General features: G+C 33.8%; 1 protein-coding gene and 1 pseudogene across 1 annotated transcript; one reads left to right on the plus strand and one right to left on the minus strand.

Moving 5' to 3' along the window:
* Positions 1-302: 302 nt before the first annotated feature.
* LOC123897250 (sm-like protein LSM7) lies at positions 303-6,211 on the plus strand. Its single transcript, XM_045947809.1, has 7 exons — positions 303-470; positions 554-621; positions 3,445-3,499; positions 3,615-3,696; positions 3,865-3,936; positions 5,202-5,254; positions 5,945-6,211. Exons 3-7 carry the CDS (start codon positions 3,497-3,499, stop codon positions 6,032-6,034), a joined length of 300 nt encoding a protein of 99 aa, XP_045803765.1. The 5' UTR covers positions 303-470; positions 554-621; positions 3,445-3,496; the 3' UTR covers positions 6,035-6,211.
* Positions 6,212-6,795: 584 nt separating this feature from the next.
* On the minus strand, positions 6,796-9,043 carry LOC123896018 (annotated as a pseudogene).
* Positions 9,044-12,055: the final 3,012 nt, after the last annotated feature.

A 12,055-nucleotide genomic window follows, 5' to 3' on the forward strand; every position in this document is an offset into this window, starting at 1 on the left:
CAAACCCTAGCAGAGCAAAGAGAGAATAATTACACTCTTAGCCTTCTCTTGCCACATCATTTAATAAAAGATTTATTTTATATACACGGATAATGAAATTATTCTCTTGTCCCAAAAGTTGTTGTTGAAATAACACTACTATAATGTGTCTTTCGCTACAACAAATCTGCCATATACCAACGGACAAATTTAGCGGCGGCAAGTAAAACAGTGGGTATAGGTTCAGAATAGCCGATGGTATAGGTTCTTCTATCATTATTTTTTTCTTTTAGTATAAAATATTTCCCACTACTTTTTCACATTGGCGGGACATGTGAACCCTAAAAATTTGAGAAAATTTCATTCTTAAATTTGAGAACCACTGATTAATCTTTCAGTCTCCCACTGTTCGCCGTCCTTCTTCAATTCGCGAGGTAATTTCTCCGCCGCTCTCTCCCACTGTTCGCCGCTTTGCCGTCCTTCTTCGCGAGGTAATTTCTCATGTTAACCATCGCTCTTCACGAAGGCAATTCCGCTGCTCTCAGGTTAACTGTTGCTCTCTCCATTGTTGCAGAAACCCTCTCAATTCTCTATTGTTTCCGGAACCCTCTCAATTCCTCTCCATTGTTGCAGAAAAGAAAGGTTTGTATTCTAATTTTAAATATGTGGTTAGCTTTAATTTCAATTGTGTTTTCCTCAAATCTCATATAAAATCCCCAATTGATTTTGTCGCTCCTTACATCTGTCATTAGCTTTAATTTGAATTGTGTGTTCTTCCTCAAATCCCATATAAAAACCCTAATTGATTTTGTTGTTCCTTAAATTTGTGGTTAGCTTTAGTTTCAATTGTTCCCCAATTTTACTTCAATTGTTTCAATTGTTCCTTAAATTTTGCTTTGATTCTAGTTCGTAAACGCAGACATAGCATTTTTATTAGTTTCTTTATATGCTACTACTGGATGTGATGGATCTGCTCCTTCATATGTTTTGAACATATATTTTATAGTATGATATTTTTTTCAGTATCAACACTTTGGTGTTACTATATGAATTGGTTGTTTGTTCTGTTTCAATTTAACATGTATTCTGCATTGGTCTAATTTCAATTTAAATGTTTCTCCAATTTCTTTCTACATGTTTGAGGCATGTATAATGAATGTTGATTAAGATACACAAGAGGCTAAAGAACACATTCCTACTGTTAAAAGTGTTTTGGAAAGATAATTCAACAACTATGATATACTGTTATAGTTTTCTTGTTTTGAGTTGTGTTATGTTCTGGTATAGTTGCTACTGCTATAGTTGCTACTGCTATATGTGATGTTCTGAGGATTTTGGTAGCCATGTTAGATAGTGATTTTCTGATATAGCTTGCAAGAATAAAAAAACCAAACCTTTTATGTAGTTTTCAACAGTGTGAATATTTTTTATTTTATGTGCATTTGGTTATTTGAACTCAATGGGATTCAGAGATTGTGATTGATGAAGAATCCCAACAGACATCTTTTTAGTTGAACAAAAATAAGACAACAAAAATCTGTTGATAGTGTGTTTGAGAGAGTCAATACTTTGTTGCCATCTCTAAGGACCCGTTTAGTTCTATTGATCGTTATTTTTATTTTCATTTCAGATGATAAACATATTAGATTGCATTTTACATTAATTTTTTTAGTTAATTTAGTTAAAGTGTTTCAGTTAATTTTGTCAAATGGAGTATAAAGGGTGGATCCGTGATCCGACAAAAGAAAGTCCAGAATATATTCGAGGGGTTAATGAATTTCTTAAATTTGCTTTTCAAAATTCTGAAGGCAGCAGAAAAATAATGTGTCCCTGTATAAAATGTGCCAACTTACAGTCACATTCTCGCTCTAGTGTTTATGAACATTTAACTGATCCGCGACGTGGGTTCCTTAGAGGTTATACAAAATGGACATTTCATGGTGAAGAACCCACAACTTCAAGTGGCACAACTGAACAACATTTAGAAATGGGACATGACATGGATGGGTTGATTCGTGATGTTTTTACAATACCTCCTTTAGAAGAGAGATTTTTTGGCGAAGGTGAAAGGAATCCAGAAGTAGGAGAAAATGTTAAATTTTATAAATTGGTGAAAGAGAATGAGCAGCTTCTCTATCCAAACTGTAAGAATTATAGCAAACTATCCTTTATGGTACATTTGTATCATTTAAAGTGTCTCCATGGGTGGAGTGACAAGTCATTCTCCATGTTATTAGATTTATTGAGAGATGCTCTACCAGAAGGAAATGTTTTACCAAAGTCATACTATGAAACTAAGAAGATGATTTCAGGGTTAGGTTTGGGGTATGAAAAGATCCATGCTTGTCCTAATGATTGCATATTGTACTGGGATAAACATATCAATGACCAAAGATGTTCAAAGTGTGGTACTTCAAGGTGGAAAACAACAAATCAGGATGTACAAGCTAATGGAAAAGAGACTTCTGAAAAGAAAAAGAACTTGCCCGCAAAAATTCTTCGTTGGTTTCCTTTGAAACCGAGGTTGCAAAGGTTATTCATGTCATCTAAAGTTTCTGAATCAATGAGATGGCACCATGAGGGTAGATTGAATGATGGGTCTCTTAGGCATCCGGCTGACTCACTTGCTTGGAAGGAATTTAACTCTCGATATCCAACATTTTCATTGGATCCTCGTAATGTTCGATTAGGGGTTGCTTCTGATGGCTTCAATCCTTTTAAGACTATGAGTATAACTCACAGCACTTGGCCTGTCATACTTATTCCTTATAATCTTCCTCATCCTTTTAAGACTATGAGTATAACTCACAGCACTTGGCCTGAATCAAATTAACGAAATAAAGAAAATAAAATACGCCCCATCCTTTCTTTCCTTGCCGCCTAGTTTGTTTTTTTTAATAGTTTTCTTCTTCCTTTACCGGTGAGGAAGTGATTTTAAATCACCCATCTGCATATTTTTTTCTCCGCTTTAAATCTAAATAAGTGATTTTTACATTGATTGTGTCTTTTAGTTGTTGTTGTGATTTCGTCGTCTGAATGCGGCGTTGTGTTGTTCGTCGTCTTGGTACAACGTTTGATTTTCCGTCTTGTTGCGGTGTTCGTTTAATTCATATTGAAAGATAACCTTCAATAAATTGCAGATTCAATCAATGATTTGGACATCATCTTTGTAGATCATGAAGCATGTACATTTATGACTTTAATTTTTTCAGATTAATCGTAGACATTTCGCCGTTGTATGTTATTAACTTGTTGGATGCTGTGAGTTTGTTGCAGATTCATTCATTTTATTTTTGGCGATGTTGAATTTGTACGTACTAAATCGATTATTGGAATGAATGAATATAGTTATTTACTTATTTTAGTAAAAAAAAATAGTGTAATTTAAAAAAAAAAAAAAAAAAAAAAAAAACTCTCCCGACCCGACTGGCTTACCTAAAAACTCCTCTGTCTCTGTCTCTGCAGACAGACAACAAGCAGCTGAGTACGAGTGAGGGAAACTAAAAGACATCAGACCATGGTGAGTTTCTTTTCCAAATTCATTCTCATCAACACTCTTTCAGTATGCATCTTTCTTCAATCTTCACATACCACAAAATAAAAAAGACCTAACTTGTGTTTTTTTTTTTTACCAGTCTGGGAGAAAAGAAACGGTTCTTGACTTGGCTAAATTTGTTGATAAAGGAGTTCAAGTCAAGCTTACTGGTGGTAGACAAGGTAACTAATCCACTCAGTGTGTTTTGTATTTCTAGAATTTTATTTTCAATCAATTATTTGTAGAAAATTGATTCCACCTAAAATAGAGTTAAATGTAAAGGGATTTTGTTTGGATACATACATTTATGTAAAATCGGGTTGAACATATTACAATTTGTTGAATCGCAGTGACAGGTACTCTGAAAGGATATGACCAGTTACTTAACCTCGTCCTCGACGAAGCTGTTGAGTTTCTGAGAGGTAAATACTACATAGTAATAGTACCACCACCTTGTTTTTACTTCTAGTAATTAGATTAATCAATCACATATATTTTGACATTTCAATAATATCTTTTTGTATATATATTCAAGATAATTACATATGAATGAAAAGAAAATGAGCAACAAATTGTGCTGCTAAACCTTATTGGATGGCAAAACCAATTCTCTTAAAAACTACATCTAGAGACCTAGGAGACATATCATTGCTATGCATGACTCTTAGACATTTATGAATTTTGTGTTGCTATAGTGCCCGTGAGTTCATCTTTCCTATAACACATTGAAACAAAATGGTTTGTAAGGATTCAGGGTTAGAGGAAGTTAAGGGAAAGTTAATCAAATTCAGGTCATGATTGTTGGTGCTTTTTTAAAGAAAAAGAAAGGCTTTAAATTAAAAAAATTATATTGTAATTAGATAAACTTTTCAAGGAATAGAAGCAAAAAACAGTCTTAGTTATTTTTTTTAGTATTAACCCTCTGATTCCCAGGGGAATGGGCCCCCGGTAATCCAGAGTTCGACTGCGAGGTAAGTAAATGTAAATCCCGTCCAAGAATTGTTCCCACCAGAAATCGAACTCGGGTTCTCCCGAACAATTCGTCCTAGGGGGAGCTCATTGACCACTTGTGCCCAATAACTTGGTTAGTCTTGGTTCTTTTGCAAAAGCTAGAAAATAGCTTCTACAGCAAAGCCGTTGTCATAAATATGATTTTCTGTAAGTTGACATTTTTTTGTATTTTTCACAATACCTAATTCTTGAGTGCGAAACCCTGTTTGAATAATAATAAATTAAAAGTAGCACACATTATTAGTGTTAACATCAATTTTCAATTGAAATTGCCTACATTAATAGTGCTTTAACTCTTTGGAGTTGATTATCTTTTCTTATCTGATTTGCAATGTGTATAATGTCAACATCATTATGATTGCCTGCTTGAAAGTTCAGTCATGCAACATGCTAAGCCTTTCATGTCAACTGTATTAAGCTTGTTCATTCTGATGTAATTTGATAGCATAAATAGAGTTGTTATACAATTTTGTAAAGAAGTCATCCATGAAAGAGTGAAACTGTGCTTTGTTTGCCTAGACACGCTTAATTTCTCAAAGTAGCTCTTGAGAAGGAAACTCTGCAAAGTAACAATTTAGTTATTGTCTTATTAACATAAGACCATCTTAACTTCTTTTATAAAATCTCCCATTTCAATTCATAACCAAAACCAATGTATTTTATTTTTGTGCTGCAGATCCTGATGATCCACTGAAAACTACAGATCAGACCAGAAGTCTTGGCTTAATTGTATGCTTCGTTTCCCCCCATCTAATCTATTCTAAAACATAAATTTCCCCAACATCAATTGCTGAAATTTAACTTGCATGGATAAACGTCTGGTCTATTTATCAGCGTACTGTAATTGTTTTCTAATTTCTTATTCAAATGCTTATTTACAAAACATATGAAAATGGTAACATAATTTGTCACACAGATGTTTTGATTTTCTAGATAAACTAATTAGCTACTCATGAGTTAAGTCAGATGAATAGATAAGAAAAGGGAAGCACTTATTAATCGGAACTGATGGAAAGTTCTTGTTTGCATGCAAATATATGATTTTCTCCTTTTCATCTCTCAACAGTAACCTACAAACAAGGCAAAATGCTAATAAGAAAATTTAGGCATTTTCTGTGTTTTGAGGAATTGCATGGAAAGATATATATAGTTTGCTTAGTTGTGATTTTCTTTTTAAAATAGTGATGATAACTTATTTTTGTAATGGTTCAACATGCTTAATGTTTATTGAGAGTGAAAAGCAACTTTCCTTCTATTCATGTGAGCTAAATTTAAAATTTACATCAAATTTGCAGATCCTTATTAATGGCATATGTTGCAAAAGCATTTTTCACAATTTACACGGCCAAAACAATTATATAAATGATTATTTTTGGGCATATTATCATTGTTAGAACTAAACTTGTTGTCGCAATGCAGGTTTGCAGGGGAACTGCTGTGATGCTTGTGTCCCCAACTGATGGTACAGATGAGATTGCAAACCCCTTTCTTGAGGCAGATGGGGCCTAGGCCTAGGTGTAAATGTTTGCACTATAAAACACCTTCTATGTATGCTAACCAAGCTACTCCTATGTATTAACACTTTCACTTTGATGAAAACAAATCGCATTTTGTGTTTGCTGATTGAATTGAATATTCCTAAATGCGAGTTGAGATGCTTAAATGACAATGTGATATATTTACTTCCTTTTTTGTGGCAATTTTCTTTACTTATCATTTCAAAATTATGCACATTTAATTTGTGCTTTAACTTGTACTATTCTGAAAGATAAGATGAAATAAAGTCTTACGTAAACTTTCTGAAATAAAACTCTGCATTATCGGTGAAGCATTTCATGTAAAACCCTTGACCATATGCACAATTTTAAGTTCACAAAAAGTAGACTAGCCTATTAAGGTTACTGAAAAAAGAGTTAAGCAGAACTCGATGTCACTATATTCGTAATTTCAAATTGAAGTTAGCTATTATAAATGCTACGATACTATTGCAGTTTATAATCACAATGCAATGCGGCTGCATAATTCAAAACATCTATTGTATTGTTAGACAGTGCTGCCAATGTATTTCATGTTGTTCAATTGAGTCTATATGTGGTGAATGAAACCTCGCCTATAAGTTAATCCATTCCAAACTCAGTTTCTTAAATCTTTAGTTATAGTGAGAAAGATGGATCTTGATTCTATTGAATTATGGGAGAAACTGTTTGAAAGTGTACTTTCGAACAATTATGTCATCAGAAAGTATACTTCTGAAATATTTGTGGTTTTTTAGAATACATTGCAGTTAAAAGTAGCACTGGACCATAGCAGCAACAGCAGTGTTCATCAAGTTAAATGCTAGTGCTGTCCCTGGACACCCTCTTCTTCCTGCTCCAAATGGAACAAAATTGAACTCCATTCTTTTATCATCATTCTGATAATCATAATCACTACTTTGATCATCTTTTTCTTTCAAGAACTTTTCAGGATGAAATTCATTTGGATCTTCCCAAATTTCTGGATCCCTCATTATAAATTGATTGCTACTGCTGTTTTTGCTGGTATATCAAAGCCATTAATTTCGCAGTCTTGATTGCATTCTCTTGTTGTTACTGGTCCTGGTGGATAAAGTCTCAGTGTTTCTTTTACCACTGCTTGTAAATATGGCAGGTTTGGGATATCTGATTTTTCAACTAGCCTAACATTCTGTGTGACTGACTCTATCTCATTTCTTACCTTGTGAGGATGGTTAAGGAGCTCAGCCATTGCCCATTGCATAGCTTCTACTGAAGTCTCTGTGCCTGCAATGAATAGATCCTGTCACAAGAGTCATATTATAGTTAGACACAATACAAACAAGATCCTAATCCTTACTTGATTTATCTCTCTCTTAGATCTAACGGTCTATAGTTGGCTACACCGAAGCTGACTGTAGAGGATCCTGATCCTTGCATTATGCCTCAATCCCACTCCACTTCTTAGAATTGGGAGTTGAACCTAACACAACCATACAAATCTGGCTTGTATGCTCAGGTCATCTCACATCCAATGAGGGACTTCTAAAACACTTCTTTACACCCATGTTGAGCTTGGTGTGTGGATATAAATGGTGGATGACCCGATACCGGACCTGATAATAGGTGGTCTAACGGATCTTGAACCAGACTCTATATCATCTTAAATTGAGAGTTGAGCTTAAACCAACCCTACAATTAACACATACTCGTTCTATTTTGTAAAAGAGAGAGGTGGAGATGTCATTTAAATAATGTAATTTTTTTAGGGAATTCGAACTTGTCTTTGTAAATTTTATGTAGAAAAATTTGAATTCCCTCAAAAAAAAAAAAAATTATCTCCAAATATTCTCTCATCTTGTGTCATTTTTTTTTTTAGTAAAGAGAGTGTGTAGTTTAAGCATGTCTAAAGAGAAATGATGCATTTTTCCAATAAAATACTAAATGGGAAATAACAAGAAGGTGTGTAACAATCAAGATAAGTATATGATAAATGAAACTTACCAAAAAGAAGGTGTGTAATCTTGGATATATATATATATAAATAACATTTTCAACTTTTCCATTCTGAAAAATGCACCCCTCTTAGGATCTATTTCTAATACACCCCTCTTGAATAGACTTTGATTGGTAACTTGTACGGAATCAACCTCAAAACCAGCTCTGAACCTTTCATTGGGATCATTTTATTTCATCAATTTTAGAAGCAAAATCAATTATAATCACAAACCTCTAAATATACCAAAATCAATTTTAACTTTGAACTTCCAAATTCTTCAATTGAAGAAAAATAAATAATAACAAATGATGGACTTCAAGTGGTTAACGAATTCCCCCCTAAATTCGAGTTCAATTCCTGAGTTAGACTTTACCAAATTTCCCCCTTATAAGTTTCTCACTTTTGGCTCCCACAAAAGAGTATGCAACAATAAATCACCATTGACTAATTATAACTCAGGTACCTGGTGCTCATGGCCATTCTACAAGTAACATTGTTGGTGAACTTCATGAGCTCAACACCCAAATCAACAACAGTAGCAACACCAACATTCTCCAACACCCTTTTTACCGAACGCTCAATCTCATCTCTTCTTATGCTCATCGACCTCTCCAGTTTTCGGCCACTCAGCAACTCTGTCATGTATAACTACTTCATGAAACGCCAGTAAGGGCCATAAGGAGCGGTGATAAAGCCAGATGTGCCATAAGGAAGCCTGTCTGCGAATGCAAATGTCGGTCGAGAAGAGAAGGAAATGTCATTTGTTTTGAAGATGGAGGCGGAGGACGAGGCACAGGAGACAAGGAGGAGGTTGCGTGAGGGGTCGAGACGGAGGTGGAGGAGAGGGCCATGTTTGATGTAGATGGAGTTGAAGGATTTGTAAAGGGATGGAGTGAGGAGGTGGAGGTAGCCTATTAGAGGGATTGCTGGTGGACTTGGTGGAAGGTGGAGAATGGTGGTGGTGAAGAAGATTATTATGTAAGCTATAATGAAGAATGAGTAGCAAAAACAAGAGGGTCTCTGCCATTATAGTGGACTACAAGACCAAAGTGGATTTTCTGCAGAAAGCACGCAGTAACAAGTTTCTACTAAGTGAGAAATCAGGTGATTATTCCATTAGGCTATTGCTAATTATATACTAACTCTGTTCCACAATGAGTGATTCAATTGGTTGTTTTACGCATCCCAACACATTACTTTGACGAATAATATTTTTAATTGTATCATAATAGTAAAAATTATAAAAATGTAATATTTTGAAAATACTCATCGAGACGAATCTACCAATATCTTATATGCTAATATTTATTTTTATTTATTAGTAGAAAAATATGGTCAAAGCAAGATATATGAATAGTGCATATAGTCCAAATGGGTCACTCATTGTGAGACGGAGGGAGTAGAGATACAAACTAATCATAGGACCTAAATTATAGCTGCCTAATTAAGTTCTACATCTGTCTAATCACATAGCCTAAATTAATAAACTAAGTTATTGGGTTCAAGTGGTTAACGAGTTTCACCAAAAGGACGGATTTCAGGAGAACTTGAGCTCGATTCCTGGATAAAACAATATCTTGGTCAGACTTTACTTACCTCGCGACTCAATTCTGGACTACTATAGCCTCTTTCCCCTAGGAATCAGAGGGTTATAAACCAAAAAAAAAGAAATAGCATTTAATATGCTAGCTATCTTGCTTGACCAAAATCCCAAAATATTATATCAGATTGTTTTATTGTCAAATCATATATGTATTACGTAGTAATTGATATGAGTCATTTGATTTTAAATTAAGGGTTGGGATTGTTCTGCTGTGTGAAGTTGGGTTTATAATTTAACCGGTAAAAATGTCAAAGTTGTTAAGTTGGACATCATGAACGAGGTTTAAATCCCAATCATCTACTTTGTGTGTCTGAATTTTCAATAACTTATCATTTCATCTATCTAAAAAAAATTGGTACAATTGATATTATTCCTAATATTTGTGGATACAATGATTTATAATATGTATATTTATTTATTTTTTAATTGTTTAAATCTCTAAAATTTAATCTTTAAAATAAATAAACAGGCAATCTAAAATTCTAACTCTACTCTTCTTTTTTTTCTCTCCAATTCTCTCTCCTTTTTTCTTTTGCGTTTCTTTCCGTCTCATCATTTATTTTCCCCCATCATCACTTGTTTATTTTTTATTTTTAAGTTCTCTAGCTGCTTCTTGGACTCCGATGGGTCGATCACTTTTGATTCGAGATCGGGAGTTAGAGTCTAGTAGCATCTTCATAGGTTGTGTTGATGTTGTCTTTGGTGGCCTGGAGACTGTGGAGTGCCCTCTAGCTATGGACCTCGTTTAGGTGGCTTGCTATGGTTTCTTTTGGTTGTTTCAGGAGGCTTGGTTCTAGCTCCTTGTTTTTTATTTTGTCCCTTATGTATCATGTTATCTCGCTTGGCATATTTCATGTCTTGTTTGAGGTTTTCTACTAAAATTTGCTGTTTTTAAAAAAAAAGTTCTCTCTTTTCACACCCACAAAACAAGAAAAATGAGAGAAATTTGGAGAGAGAAAAAGGAGCCGATTATATATACTCTCGACTCGGAAGTTTGTTTGGTGGTTTTAAAATTTCTTAGTATAAGTTTTTAATTCTTACAAATTTATCCTAAGAAATAAGTGGATTACACTATATTTGAACTCGTTCATAAGTTTTGTCTCAACTAATAAAAATGACGAAATTGTAAGGTAGAATACATGATTCAAATTCGAACCCGAAACTTTAAAGTTATGTGTGAATTTAATTTCAGTGGTTTACCTCTTAAACTTAAACAAAAAAAAAGACGATATTTCAGCCCGAATAAAATCTATAAATCGAAAATAAAAAAAACTTTACTAGACGATATTCTGTTAAAATAAAAATAATCCTTTGTACCCCAATAAAAGACGATATTCCGTTAAGATAAAAAAAAATCCCAATAAAATCTATAAATCAAAAAATTTCCCTTGTACCCCAACATTTGATAGGAAATACCTATTTTACCCTAATTTAAAAACAAAAACTTTACTAAAGATGAGTAGAGAAAATCGTACCGCTTAGGGAGGGGCCCGGGTGCAAAGTTTACTGTTAAAATTGAGTTGAGGTGAAAATTTGTAATCAGAAATGTTAAAAATAAGGGGGCAGAAGTGAAATTTTTGAATTTTTTTAATAAAATGTTGGGATAAGGGGTTAAGTTTTCCAATAAATAGCATAGTACATCCTAAAAATTCATTCCGTGTTCATTCTTAGAGCTACCGAAATTTCATTTCAATTTTTGGAAAAGAAAAGGTTAAAGTAAAGACGCGTTCTGAAGAGAAACCCTAAAAATCAAGATTTGAGTATCTCTCGATCATCTTCAAACCCTAAATCATCTCTTCGAAACTTGTGTGGCATCTTCAAATTCTTGCGTTTCTCTTCGAAGATTGCAGCGCGGTTTGTTTCGTTGACGGAATCTTGTTTTCTTCAAGATAGGGTTGCAATGTTCGCTAAGTTTCGAAAATCAATTTATTCATTGGCTCAGGTAAATGCAATTTCGATCTTTTAATTTCTTTTCAATATATTTGCCCCTTCGATTTATATAGTTGGTACATGTTTCAATCTTGATTCAAGATGCTTCAATCTTCTGCTTTCTTTTCAATATATTTCGATTTATAGTTGGTACATGTTTCAATCTTCTGCTGTTGGCTACCAATTTTTTCATTCTTGATTCAAGATGCTTCAATATTCTGCTTTTTTTAATAAAGAACTTACTATTTTGTGAGTGAAAAATTTAACTGGGGTATACAAATCTGAGATTTTTTGTTTTTGCTGAAAAATCCTGTAATGTTGTGAAATATTTAACTGGGGTATATAAAAAGAAATATTTTTTCTGCACTATATGAGCTTATATTTACAATGCACAACTTGGATGATATTTTTTATGTACCGAATGAAATTCTTTACTGTGAATTGTCCATGTGATTTGAAATCTCTGTTTGCAATTTGAAAAAGGATGATATAACCCCCAAGTTTGA

Source organism: Trifolium pratense, linkage group LG7 (genome assembly GCF_020283565.1).
Source record: "Trifolium pratense cultivar HEN17-A07 linkage group LG7, ARS_RC_1.1, whole genome shotgun sequence".
Lineage (NCBI taxonomy): Eukaryota > Viridiplantae > Streptophyta > Magnoliopsida > Fabales > Fabaceae > Trifolium > Trifolium pratense.

Bases quoted from the DNA above. Each gene is read 5' to 3' on its own strand.
- LOC123897250 (XM_045947809.1), top strand. The intron at 3,697-3,864 runs GTAACTAATCCA...GTTGAATCGCAG, and splicing joins GCTTACTGGTGGTAGACAAG to TGACAGGTACTCTGAAAGGA. The intron at 3,937-5,201 runs GTAAATACTACA...TTTGTGCTGCAG, and splicing joins AGCTGTTGAGTTTCTGAGAG to ATCCTGATGATCCACTGAAA.